This window comes from Muntiacus reevesi, chromosome 4, assembly GCF_963930625.1.
Source record: "Muntiacus reevesi chromosome 4, mMunRee1.1, whole genome shotgun sequence".
Taxonomy (NCBI): Eukaryota; Metazoa; Chordata; class Mammalia; order Artiodactyla; family Cervidae; genus Muntiacus; species Muntiacus reevesi.
The window spans coordinates 110,041,057-110,055,132 of NC_089252.1; the positions used below are offsets into that span (position 1 = coordinate 110,041,057).

At 47.0% G+C, this 14,076-nt stretch overlaps 1 protein-coding gene across 2 annotated transcripts in view; it reads left to right on the top strand.

Moving 5' to 3' along the window:
* SMARCC1 (SWI/SNF related, matrix associated, actin dependent regulator of chromatin subfamily c member 1) overlaps positions 1–13,512 on the top strand; it is a 120,111-nt gene extending 106,599 nt beyond the window's left edge. For both annotated transcript variants that reach the window (XM_065933829.1, XM_065933828.1), the window contains exons 27-28: positions 8,566–8,742; positions 11,062–13,512. In XM_065933829.1, the coding sequence (XP_065789901.1) occupies positions 8,566–8,742; positions 11,062–11,159 (275 nt within the window). In that variant the 3' untranslated portion in view covers positions 11,160–13,512. The remainder of the gene's footprint in view (positions 1–8,565; positions 8,743–11,061) is intronic.
* Positions 13,513–14,076: the final 564 nt, after the last annotated feature.

The following is a 14,076-nucleotide window of genomic DNA, read 5'->3' on the forward strand; positions in this document are numbered from 1 at the left end:
CCTTGGCACCTACAGTCGTCCCTCAGTTTCCACCAGGGATTGGTTCAGGAACCCCAGTTGGAGGTGCATGAGTATCCACAAGATGCCCACATCTCTTAACTAAAATGATACTGAACAGTGAATACAGTCGGCCCTCCATACCCACAGATGCAGATCCCATGGATACGGAGGAACAGAGGGCCAAGTGTATTTTAGGGAGATTGTCTAAAAATCTAGGATGTGAGTGCAGTGTAAGCTCTGCCTTCCCCTTGGGCTTTTAATAGTAAATGAGGCGCTCTTGAGTATTCATGCCTCACGGATCTGGAGTGAGCCGCCTGCATTGGGGAAGCCTTTTTATGTCTCTGTGAGTGAAAAACGGAGAGAAAAGGACATGTTGGTTTAAATAACCTGTATCATTTCCTCATTAATAGTGTAAGAATTTTTAGAAGTGCCCCCCAAAAATCAGAGTAGGAATTGATCTGATCTGATGAGAACTCAGGGATGGTAGAGATGTTTTAATAATAAAACTAGAATATTTTGCATCAGTGAATAAAATACTGGTTGTTCAGTGAAATTTCCAAGCAAGGCATTAAGCGCTTGACTTTCAGGCCCCCACATTAGATCCACTTACACAACGCTCCCCATGGGAAGCAGTGCTCAGGAAAGGATGACAGCCACTCACTACTTCCTAGTCTCTTCTCCCCCAGCTCAGAGCCCCACACTGAAAAGGGAACTGGACCAGCTCATCACGGCAGCCAAGTTTCTATTATCTGCGGTGCCTTTGGTCCTGCTCGCATCATGTGATAACAAGTCTGCGTGCTGCTTTCCGGAGTGGCAGGTTATCCCCACAGAGAGAACAGTGAGGGCACAGTCTTCAACAAAGAGCGTCTGTGGGCCTCCCGCTCCCGGAAGCTGCCACCGGAGGAGCAGTCTCCGGGGAGCCCCGGCTTCCCCTCACTTGGCCCTCATGGTTATTTCCATTCTCTGGGGGACTCGGCCAGGGGGTGTGCTGTGGGTGGTTAGAAACGGCAAGGAAATGTGCTTAAGGTTGGAAATTCACGGGTCCCGTTTCGTCGTTTTGTGTTCTTTTACCCACCTGCTTCTCCCATCCCAGAGAAGAACCATGAAGTCCTTAGATGATAGTCTGTTGAGTGTGATAGCTGTGACACTTTAGTATAAGACCTAATAAGCCTGAGAGTGAGAGGGGGTTTTCCACTAGGCACAACCTAATTTTAGCAAACCTTTCCATTTTTTCAGGCTTCAGATGCCTGCTGCTTTAAAAAAAAAAAAAAAAGCTCGTATGTAGGTCAGACTCCCACCAGTTTATGCTTTGATGCTGCTGTTCTGAAGCCACATCTCTCTCTCACCTCCCTCTCTACTGGAAAAGGAAGCACCTGAGATTTTTTTTTTTCCCCTTAATAAAAAACATGCCCACACCCTTTATTTTGTTTGGTAAGGCCTGCTCCTATTCATTTTGGGTATCTGTGAGCCAGGCTTCTTAATGTTTTGTAAAATTAAATGAAATGCCTTCACATCTTGTCATCCATTTAAAAGTGATGAGACCTATATCAAAAACCAGAAAACCCAAGGACATTTAGGTCTCAAAAGGACAGAGGTTGACTTACAAGAAGTTGGTTTTTGACTTCTCCTCAGTCCTCTTAAACTCTACCCCTCTTCAGATTTTGTCCTTAGAAATCAGCTTTTCCAAGGAAAGGAATACCCTTCTAAGGCAGGATGATGTACAGGAAAGGACAATGAGCCTTGGGGTCAGACAGCTCAGTTCCTTGTTCCTTGTGACTTGGGACCAAATGCCATTGCCTCTCTGAGACTTCATTTCCTTAATTATAGTCTGGGCCCTCTCTTTCAGTCTTTCTAACAACCTGAAAGATTCCATAAGGTCAGTGTCATTGCCTGCAAGTGACAGAGGCCCCAACTCAGAGCAGCGTTCTGTCTCCTGGCTATCTGTTCTCTAAATCCACTGCCCTGGGCACACCAGCACCTCCGGACGGCACGGAGACATTGCCTCACTCATAGTGTTCCTGCTTTCCTGAGAAATGTCTGTCTGTGCAAAGTCCCACAAGCAGAAATAAACTTGTTCCTCTAGTCGTTCCTTTCTGTTGTCACCTCTTCCCAAGGAGCCATTGTCTTCTCATACCTTAAATACCAGTACTCCAGTGGCTTTATGGCTCTGTTTATGACAGGATAGAAGAACTTTGTTATACAGAAGCTTCAGAATTTATTGCAAAAGAAAGGGTTTGTTGTTTTGTTTTCCAGCTGTTGGGTTTATAGTTTGGGCTTAAAAGCCTAGAGCTCCCCTGGCCCAGCTTGTTGTTATACAGATACAAGGTAATAGGGGAATCAACCACTGCCTTTGAGCAGGTGGCTTTGGAAGCAGCGCTGATGGACCTGACAGCAGAGCTTGCAGCTTATCCCAATGTTGTTTTAGTAGGTATCACCTCGTGAAAGTTGAAAATGTTAGTTGCTCAGTCATGTCCAACTTTTTGCAACCCCATGGACTGTAGCCCACCAGGCTCCTCTGTCCATGGGATTCTCCAGGCAAGAATGCTAGAGTGGGTAACCTTTGCTTTCTCCAGGGGATCTTCCCAAGCCAGGGATCAAACCCGCGTCTCCTGCATTCCAGGCAGATCTTTACCATTTGAGCCACCAAGGAAGCCTATGCGCCTGTGTTAATGTGCCACTGCTTCCCCTCTCTACCAGACTGTCTGTGGAGCTAAGTGCTTACTGCAGCAGGGTTTCCATCATACAGTCTACTGGAAGACGGATGCTTCAGACTTTGATCTTCAGAGTGCTGTGTGTTACGGGCCCCATCTCTGGAGCCAGAGCCCCTAGGTCAGAGCCAGGCTCCCTTATTTATACACTTCATGGCACTGGATGAGCTGCTCAGTCTTCGTCTTCCCCTTTTGTAAACATGGTAACTCGTAGCAATAGGCATGTAGGGGTTTCACAGTTCTGGGAGCTGCTGGAGCAGGGTCAGGCTTCCCTCCAGGAGCTCTCAGGGAGATCTGTTCCTTGCCTCTTCCAGCTTCTGGTGGCTGGTAGCTTTCCTTGGCTTGTGGCCACACCTCTCTTTACTCCATTTTTATCTTCCTTCTTCTCCCTGTGTCTTTTCCTCCATGTGTCCTTTATAAGGACACTCACAAGGACACTCAGCATTGGATGTAGGGCCCACCGAGATAATCTAGGATGATCGCAAGAGCCTCAGCTAAAATCTGCAAAGATGCTTTTTCCAAATACGGTTACATTTACAGGTTCCAGGTATTAGAATGTGTGTGTATGTGTTTGGAAGCCACCATCCCACCCACTGCAAGGTGCTAGCAAGTTTATTTGTTAAAATTATATATTGCAGGAAGTAGAGCAGTCTCCATACTATTGATACAGTGAAGAAGAAAACATGGTGCTTGGAATTAAAGTTTACATCGTAGTTTTTTTTAATGCTGACTGGTACATGAAGTCCTTTCACGTGACCTGTTGCATTTGAGCATGGAATAGTATGGTAAAGAATTAGATTTAGAATCAAAAAACTTGGATCTGATTCCTCTTAAAGGTTTGAAGACCGTAAAGAAATCTCTTAACTTTTTCTGAGCTTCTGTCTACCCTAACTTGAGAATGTTTGTTCTTCCTCTCATAAGGCAGAGCCAGAGACACATAGTAAGGCATCATAACAAACCGTTTCCCTGATCGTACAGAGAACTGGATGTTAGAGTACAGCGTATATTTAGCATTGCTCTTGATAATAATCTCAGGAAACTGAGGCTTGGATCATCCTAAACAACTTGTCCAGAACCGCTCATCTAGGTCAGCGTGAAGTGGAGATCGCACTGTTCAGATTGCTGTCTCATTGATCTGTGCTTTCCCTGTTGAGAATGATATTGTAGGGGCTTCCCTGATAGCTCAGTTGGTAAAGCATCCACCTGCAATGCAGGAGACCCCAGTTTGATTTCTGGGTTGGGAAGATCCGCTGGAGAAGGGATAGGCTACCCACTCCAGTATTCTTGGGGTTCCCTTGTGGCTCTGGTAAAGAATCCGCCTGCAATGTGGGAGACTTGGGTTCGATCCCTGGGTTGGGACGATCACCTGGAGAAGGGAAAGACTACACATTCCAGTATTCTGGCCTGGAGAATTCCATGGTCTGTATAGTACATGGGGTCACAGAGTCAGACATAACTGAACAACTTTCACTTTCACCAGTGCTTTCCCTGTTGAGAGTGGAATTGGGTGGCTTACTGACGGGTGTGCTCACTGGTCAGCCAGGAGTTTGGGCAGCCCACACCTTGCTCAAGATATTACAGTAGAAAACTCTGTTGTGCTCCTGTAGATAAGAATGGTTAGGACTGAGCAGGTGTGTGTCTGTTCACTTAGCATACACCTGGTCTGCGCTCTTACTTCTTTCTTTCTCCCTTATTCTGTACTCATTCTGACCTTTTTGTAAACGTATTCTTCAGTGCTCTAATGTCAGTTTTCCAGAGAGATAGAGATCTGAGAAGGGCTGGCAAAATGTTTTTTCTAACTTGCTCAAAGGCCTCTTGTCCAGGTTGAACTGGGTAGAAGGGGGCAATCTGTACCCATTGACAACCATGAGCTGTATTATCTGCTCTAGTGAACAGCTTCCATTCATCACAGCAAATCCATTAAAAGGGTTCTTTCATCTCCAGGTTGGGATTTTGTAGGTCTGGACCCAAACTCGGCCTCCTATCCCCAACAATAGCAAAAATCTCTTTTCTCTCCCTGCTCACCACCTGGAATACCATTAGAGAATCAGTAGAGGCTGAGAGAGGTTCCTAGGTGGCTCAGCAGTCAGGAATCCGCCTGCCAAGCAGGAGACACAAGTTCATTCCCTCAGTCTGAAAGATCCCCTGGAGAAGAAAATGGCAACCCACTTCAGTATTGTTGCCTCAGAAATCCCATGGACAGAGGAACCTGGCGGGCTACAGTCCATGGGGTTGCAGAGTCAGACACGACTGAGCAACTATACAACAACAACATTAACAAGATTCAGAGAGTGGGAAACAAAGCCTTGTGTTTAGTAATGACCTCGCACGTGTGTGGTAAGAAGGAAACTGGGAGAGTTCCAGAGGACTGACCCTAATTCTCAGAATAATAAGACTCTGTGTGTGCTCCTTACTGCCCATTGGAAACTTTGAGGGTTCTGCACCTTCCCTTCACCCCATCTCAGTGTTCCACTGGAATGGCAGCCAGTCACGCACCTCCTGATCCCAGAGCCAAAGTCCTTCCCCATTCTCTGCACTGCACATGCCAGTCAGATGCCAGGCTCCCATTTTTTCTCCTTCTCAACTTCACACTTGCCCCTCTTCCTCTTCCTCGTTCTCTCATCCATCCCCAGGATGCCTGTAGGGTGCTATTCCCAGCTCTTATCTACTCAGCCTGCCCTCATTCACCCCGTACTTCTCTGCAAAAGCTCTTGTCCTCAGTTCTAGACTCGGACTCCTCTGCATTCCTTCTTAATAAAAAAAAAAAAAAAAGATTTATTTATTTCAGGCTGTGCTGGGTCTTCATCGCTGCACATGGCCTTTCTCTAGTTGCAGCTAGTGGGAGTTACTCTCTAGTTGTGGTACATGGGCTTCTCATTGGGGTGGCTTTTCTGTTGCTGAGCATGGGCTCTAGGGGGTCTTCCTGGACCAGGGATCAAACCTGTAGCTCCTTCATTGGCAGGTAGATTCTTTACCACTGAGCAACCAAGGGCACCTCTCTCCATCCCTCTTTATCGCTCTCCATCACACAGAAAATCAGGCCCATGTTCCTCACGTCTCAGAACCTGTCAGCCAGGCCCCTGTAGCCTTACTGGCCATGTCTTTCACCTCATTCTGCGTGCATGACTCATCAGATCCCTTGTGCCTTGATTCGTGTAGGCAGACCAAGCATGGACAGCTTAGCTCTAACCTGGGCATCTTTTTAAAATAATCTTTTGAGCTTATTACTCCTACATGTAATGCAGGTGGTAGATAGTAAGGTGATGTAGTTATCTCAGAGGGGGTGGCGAGTATGAAGAGGCTGCATATAGATGAAACAACGTTCATATTATCTTCTGACTTCGTAACTCAGGCTAGGCCTTGTGCTTAGGTTAGTCTGCTGTTACCCTGTTCTAATTCTCTTCCTCCACTTTGTATACACATCATCCAAATTCCTAAGTTGTCCACAGATTGGTCTTAACTAGCCACAGGGTATCAAGTCTGTTCACTTGCTTCTTCCGTAGTTTTCCCTTGGTTTGCCTGCCAACCCTTCATGTGTCCTCATCCTTTGTATGCTCATAGGGTACTTGGCCTTTGTGTCTTTTCATCTCTGTGTCATCCCCTCCATGGATAGACTTCAGCACTGCTTAAATCTGTGGCCCAGGCCCCCAGCAGCTTTAATGACTGATGCTCAGTGGTGTGAGGGTGGCGGTCATGCCAGCCCAGCAGCTGCTGTTGCTTTCCCTGGGGGGATTTGATCAACTCGTTCTCCAGCAGGTGGAGAAGGCCTCAGGGGCTCTTCTGCACTTCCGCAGGATTGCATTACAGAGCAGGGGGACCCCAGGGCTCCAGACTTGCTCTCCTGTTTATTCTGAGGCATAAGGCTGATGTATTTTGGCTTTTAAAAAGTAATCTTGGGATTTTCCTGGTGGATCAGTCAGTGATTAAGACTGCATGCTCCTAGTGCAGGGGGCCCAGGTTGAATCCCTGGTCAGGTTACTAGATCCCACATGCTGCCATCTCATCCTCTGCTGCCCCCTCCTTTTTTTGCCTTCAGTCTTTCCCAGCATCAGGGTCTTTGCCAATGAGTTGGCCCTTCCTGTCAGGCAGCCAAAGTATTGGAGCTTCAGCATCAGTCCTTCGAATGAACCTTCAGGGTTGATTTCCTTTAGGATTTTGACTGGTTTGATCTTTTTGCACTCCAAGGAGCTCTCAAGAGTCTCCTCCAGGACCACAGTTGGAAAGCATCAATTCTTTTGACGCTCAACCTTCTTTTGGTCCAACTCTTGCATCCATTCATGACTGCTAGAAAAATCATAGCTCTTTCTATACAGACCTTTGTTGACAGTGATACCTCTGCTTTTTTTTTTTTTTTTAATATTATTTTATTAGTTGGAGGCCAATCACTTCACATTTCAGTGGGTTTTGTCATACATTGACATGAATCAGCCATATAGTTACACGTATTCCCCATCCCGATCCCCCCTCCCACCTCCCTCTCCATGATACCTCTGCTTTTTAATATACTGTCTCTCTTTGTCATAGCTTTCTTTCCAAGGAGCAAGTGTCTTTTAATTTCATTTGTTTGTAGTTTAGCCAGTCCTGGCTTTTCTTTTTGAAATTGAAATTAAAAGGCAGGATTGGCTAATTACAACCAAATCTGGTCTATCTCCTGTGTTTGTAGGGTCCATAATATAAGAATGGTTTTTACAGTTTAACTGGTTGGAGAAAATGTTTATGTCATATGAAAATTATGTGAAATTCACATTTCAGAGTCCATAAGGATGTATTATAAATACATGTCACCTATTTGTTATGGCTTCCCTGGTGGCTCAGTGGTTAAAAAAAAAAAAAAAATCCACCTGCCAATGCAGGAGACGTGAGTTTGGGAAGATCCTGTGTTGGGAAGATCCCTTGGAGGAGGAAATGGCAACCCACTCCAGTATTCTTGCCTGTAGAGTCCTATGGACAGAGGAGCCTGGTGGGCTACAGTCCATGGGTCACAAATAAGTTGGACAGTGACTAAACAACAGCAAAACTTATTTGTTATATATTCTCTGTCTTCGTACTACAATAGCCAAGTTGAAAAGTTGTGACAGTGGCCATATGGCCTGTGAAGTCCAAATAGTTACTACCTGGTTCTTTTCAGGAAGAGTGCTGAAAGTTCTAAAGGCTCAGTGTGAGACTGAACGCAGGAGGGGCTTCACTGTTCTTGGGTCCAGTGTCCCCTATCTTTCCTATCAAAGCAGTAGGAAGAGATGGAGGAGTTGTCTGTCTCTCGTGTGTCTCCCCCACCATGGTTCTCCAGGGCCAGTGCTGCACGGTTGCAGGCAGAGGGAGAGATTTTTTTTTTTGTGAAAAGGACTTGAGGCTTCCAATTAGAATACCTTTTTAATGGTGATTTCATGGTAGTGACCAATCCCCTTTCAGGCATACCTTCCCAGATAGCCTGTGCATGAAGCTCAGTCTGGACTGAGCTTCAGTCATTGGACTGTGCACTGACTTGCTGGTAAGTCCTTCTGTCCATTCTCTGTGGTCCATGCTTGGTATTTCGTGTCCTCAGGAAGATATCTGACAGTCTATTGTTCACCCAAACTCACCAGAGTGAATGCTTTCTTTTAGGATTTTTTTTGGTAATAACGTCTTACAGCTACCTGCCTATACCAGGGTTTAGGGTAGTCATCGACTCCACAGACCTGCCCTATCATCTCTCCATGCCCCCGACCCCACCCTGAATTAAAAGCTATATTCCAGATTATTGTTCTGTCGATCTTTCAAATCCTTTTGGAGGGTTAGATATTTGTCTGTATTTAGCAGTCTCGGGCAGTGAGTTGATTCCTGTCTTCCTTACCTTAGTACTCTGAACCTCCTTCCACAGGTCAGATACCAGGCCCAGGTTCCATGATGCCTGGGCAGCCCATGCCAGGCCGCATGATGCCCACCGTTGCAGCCAGCATCCACCCCCCTGGGAGTGGCCCCACCCCTCCTGGTATGCCTCCAATCCCAGGAAGCATCTTAGGACCCCGGGTACCCCTGACGGCACCTAACGGCTTGTGTAAGTACCCAGGCGGGGGAGGGGGGGGGGCGCTGCACACAGGGAGGCAGGCCCCGTCGGTTCCCTCTGGGCTGTGACAGATCCTGGACCGCAGTGCACTTCCGCATCCCCGGTGGGCAGGTGCCCGGGTGGTGAGCGCAGTTAGCTGGGCTCCTGTGCCGCAGCCTACTTGGATTTATTTGTGACACCAAGGGCTTGTGGTGAGGCCAAGGGCACGCCTCACCCATGCCTGTTTGAGCCTATCTAATTTGAATTTGAGTAGATACACAGAACTACTGGTAGTTATTTTCTCTACAGGAACCTTTTGTGAATTCAGGATTTCAAAGAGGTAGGTGTAAAGAAAAGAATAGGGTCTGGTTCAGGGCAGGGATAATAAGAAATTTTTCTCCAATATGTTGGTAGTGGCTACTTAGACTTGGAAAGGAGTATTCAGGGCTGTGTTGAGGAGTTTGAAGTCGTAGCAGGCTCCATGGAGCAGGCACATGTGCTGCCGAACAGTGTCTGGCAGTGTGTGCAAAGCCAGCTCAGTTCCGCCATGGAGCCCTTGTTCTGCTCCAACCCTGACCTCCAGAGGGGTGCATCAGAGCCTGGCCTGCCCTCTCACTCCTGTAGACCAGGGTAGTGATTCCAAAATGCAGCTGATAGTGGCCGTGTACCCCGCCACGTCTGTGATCCCAGGTCCTTTTAGAGGAGGACCTGGGATCCTCAGGAGGTGTGGAGTCAGCCCCTGTTTGTTTATAATAGTACAGCTTATAATAATGTGTTTATAATACAAAAACATAAAGTGATAATAATGTATTTATAATACAATACAGAGAGGATGCAGAGGAATTCCTGACCTCCGGGAGCTTTACTTGGGAAAATAAAACATGAACAAGTGGATAGTAGTGTGGGATTTACCATAAGTTATACAAGACTATGAAGTGACTTGAGCTCACTTTAGTTCTGTGGGAGACTTCCTACAGCCAGGAGACAAGTGCCATCAACACAGGTGCATCTCCTTTCTCACTGGACCCCTAGGGATGAGAACAGAGTTAGGTGCACAGAAGAAAGACAGCAGTTGAGCCAGGTCAGTACAGGATCACAGTTGAGAAACGAGGGACTTCCTTGGTGGTCCAGTGGCTAATATTACACTCCCAATGCAGAGGGCCCGGGTTTAATCCCTGGTCAAGGAACTAGATCCCACATGCTGCAACTAATGATCCTGCATGCTGCAACTAACACCCGGTACAGCCAAATAAATAAAAATATTTTTTTTTTAAAAAGCGATCTTTGTTGAGTCAAGGATCCGAGATCAGTCTAGTGCGTACCTGTTTTCTTAGCTTTGTTGCCCCACAGGCAATGGAAAAATGTGCTGACTGACTTGGAGGGTTGACCGCTCTTCCATCCACGTTGCAGACATAATGTCATTGGTCTTTACCACTGTCCCGTCCTGCTGATAACACCTGATTTGTGTACACGATTCCATCCTGAAGGGCCCTCAGTGCCGTGCCTTGAGAGTTTGGAAGGTTCAGGGTGCTCCCCATCACTTCCTGTCCCAGATGAATTTCAGGGATCCTGAACTGCTGATTTGGCTTCAGGGCATTGGGCAGGCCTCATCAGTCGAGTTGCTTCCCTCTTCAGGCCTTGCTTTGCTCCCCTGAAAGATGACACCAGGGAGTAAATCGGTGGGCTTCAAAATGCTTTGAAGAGCCTTAGCAATTGGGTGGAAACCTCCTGAGGGGAAGGTTGGGTGAATTAGCTGGTAAGCAAGGAGGTGATTTAATTGTTTGTTTCATTCATTTTCATCCCTGCCAAAATCTAGAAGTTTTTAAAACCCTGGATTGAATTTTCTCTGTGGTTGCTTTGTACACTAAAGCAGCCGAAGTAGAAATAGGAAAGAGCTCCTTTCCTAATTGTTCCCTTCAGGACCTGACCTAGTTTTGGCCAAAAATCCAAAGACTACAGTTCAGGAGTTGTGGGGCCTCCCCAGACTGTCCAGCTTGTCGGCTGCTGCCTCAAGTCAATCTCTGTGACCCTGGTGGAGACAGTTCATAAGAGCCAGCAGTTTCTGATAGGCAGTTTTAAGTTCTGCAAAGGTCTGGAGGGATTCTTGGAAGGAGCAGGCCTTGAAGGAGAGTGGGGCGGACTCAGGCACCTCCCCACCCCTGAGCCGCGCGGGTCAGGGGAGCCACAGGTGGAGGTTCAGGTGGACTGCCCCATGTAGCCCGCAGTGGCAGCTGTGCCTCACAGGCCATAAAGAACCTTCCTTTGTAAGTCCTGTTTCTCTGCATGGGCTCTTGCCCAGGAGTGACAAGTTCCTTTTGGATGTGTTTGCAGATCCCCCTCCACCACAGCAGCAGCCACCACCTCCAGCACCTGCGGATGGAGGCCCTCCACCTCCTGCTCCTGGTCCACCAGCCTCGGCTGCGCCCTAGCCTGGAAGACACAGGGAACGTCCGCGCCCAGCGCCTCCAGCTGGAGTGGGGATGACAAGACTTGTATTCTCCGCTTCCTTGGGTTTCTTTCAGGATTTTTCTTCTCACAGCCCCAAGCACGCACCCTGAATTTTCCCCATTCCTCTTGCCACCCCCTTCCGTACTCTGACACCTGGTGTGTTAGGTCCTCCTCCAACACTCAAGGGGGACCCCTGTGGTGCCAGTGTGCCCTGGTCACCCTAAAATACCTGGTGTCTCCCTGACCTGCTGTGGGGTATGCTGACAGTGTATCTGCAGGTCCTGTCAACGCTAGTGGTCTATGTCTTTATCATTTTTTGCTCTCCTGCAGTTTTGTTCTATTTTTGCTTTGTCTTAGGCTTATATGGATAATGCTTTATAATCATTATCACTTTTCTTTCTTTCTTTCTTTCTTTTTTTCTTTTGGTCATTATTGCTTTAAAGGAGAGCATCCTAAGTTAATAGGAACCAAAAAATAGTGATGGGCAGAGGGGATAGCCAGAGGGGACAAACCTTAAGGCATTGTAAGTGACCTTATTTCTGCTTATCTGAGCTAAGAATGGTGCTGATGGTGAAGTTTCATGAGACTTTTGCCACACATGGACGCACCAAAATTAAAAGAGATGGGGAAAAGGGACCCCCTGATGTTATCCTTAGTGAGGACCGTGAGAGCCTCCAGCCTGCCTGGCAGAACACCCCCTTTCATCCCTGGTAGGGGAGAGCACAAGCTTTAGAAGAGATCCACTCCTTGCCCAGGCCCACTGGTTCTGGTTTTCTATGCAGATGGTTTGTTTGATTGCTAGGGTGGGTAGGCATTTTGGTTTTTCCCAAAAGTGTAAGCAGTGTAAGCTTTGAGGGCTGCGATTTGGGAGGCATTCCTGAGTTCCCTAGACTAACCAGGAAAGTTTTGGGGGTCTTGGACAATGGTCATCCAATGAATCTAGCCCACTGTCCACTGCTTTGTGTGCATTCTTTTTTCTCTCTCTATACAAGAAAGAAAAAACTTTTTAAAAAAAGTAGATAGTGCTGCGTTTAGCTCACGGACTTGGTTAGGTCGGCCGGGGGCACAGGTCCCTACACTACCTCGTGCAGTAGTCAGGGCGAGTGGGGTTTAGTGAAGCGGTACTTTAGGTTTGGGGTGGAACTGGAGAAGCGGGGCAAGACCAACAGCCGGTCATACCTTCTCCCTTCCCGGTCTGAGATCTCACATTCCATCTGTCACATGGTTGTCAAGGAGATGCTCTGCTTCCCCGGGAACTCACTTGGCAATCAAAGCATCGTGGTTTGAGGGTGGGGTGCTCGGGCTGGGAAAGCGGAGTGCCATTCCAGAGGAAGAGCCACAGAAATGCCTTAATATGAGCCCATTTCTACCCCTGCTGAGGAGTGACTTGAGAGTTCTTGGTTTTCTCTTCTTGTCTTTCTTCCCTCTCCTCTGTCCTTCCATGGGTGGGGAAACGGTGTTTTGGGTCGAACTTGGTTTCCAAAGCACCTGGCCTCTTCACATTCTCAAGTGGCAGTTTCCTTTAGAATGCAAAGTGAAACATCTTTTCAATATCTTTTCTATATATTCTATAAAGCTTTACATGTGTGAGGGTGTGGGAAGTTGTTTATAAAACACCTTAGAACCTTTTTCCTTAATATCAGAAAGCAAAAAAAAAAAATCAAACCACAATTGAGATTTGCCTTTCAAACCCTCAGGTGTTACCTCTAACCAGGTGGCCCTGGTCACCATCAGAGTACTGGAACCAAGGAGACCTTGTTCCTTTTGTGAGTTTATTCCAGACTGTTGGAGTGGAAATGAGCTTGTTCCTACTGGAGTTTAATCCCATTGCTTTTGACTCCAGAAAGACCCCAGTGCCTTTCAACAATGGCCAGGGTTTTCTGTATTTTCCCGCCAGTCTTTCCCAAAGGAAACTGATTCCAAATACCTTTTCCACTGAGGTCTTTAAAGGAAAATGGAATTCTGGTTCATACTGTGGTCTCTTGCAACCTCAGGTCTTTAATGTGATCACTTTCAAATTTAAAAGATCCAGGTGGAAATATTTTAACTATGCTGGTAATAATTCTACAGAATACCTGAATTCTTAACACTGTTGTGTTTCAGTATAAGTGGTGACTTTTTCTTTTTATGTCTTTGATCTGGTTTCGTTCCTGTAATACAGCCACCCGATTTTGTGAGGGGGGGGGAATAATAATGTGGTTTTTGTACAAAAATGTTTCTCAGTGTGTTATTTTGGAAAAGTGAAGGGAGGGAGTTTGGGGAGACTGGAAGAAATTGATCAAGAAGGCCTAATCTCCCTCTTTTTCAGTGAATAAATGGAACATCATTTCTGGATTCTAGTCCCATTCTCTGCGTTCGTATACCAGTTTCTTCATGTGTCCTAAGAGGAATCTAAATATTCAGCCTCACCTCGTCTTGGTCATCAGTTAAAGTTCAGTGGCTCGAGTTTCTTGACTGACTGACCACCTTCTCACCTTCATGAGGCTTAAGGAACGTACGGTTGAATGTGCCTGGCGCACTGTTGATTTCCGTGGTCAAACTGAAAAGAGATGAGGGGACGTTCTTCAGGAAGGGTGACCAGCATCCTGGCACCTCCAGCAGAGAAGTGGTTCTGCTTGGTGCACAAGATAATGTTGGTCAGGTCACAGTTTAGACATCCCCGACTCAGAGGCAGGCACTGGGGGCTGATGATTCTGTGAACTCTGGCACATTCTCATGGCCAGCCCTTGAACACCCACCCGTGCAGACCCTGCACAAAAAAAACAGAAACAGCGCTTTCAAGATGCTTGTGCACCCAGCGAAGCAAAGAAGCGGGTTCTTTGTCTCCCAGGAAGTGGACACTTGGTCCTTCGTGAAAGGATGTTAGCTGACTCTGCTGTGCTTTCTGACCTATTCGAC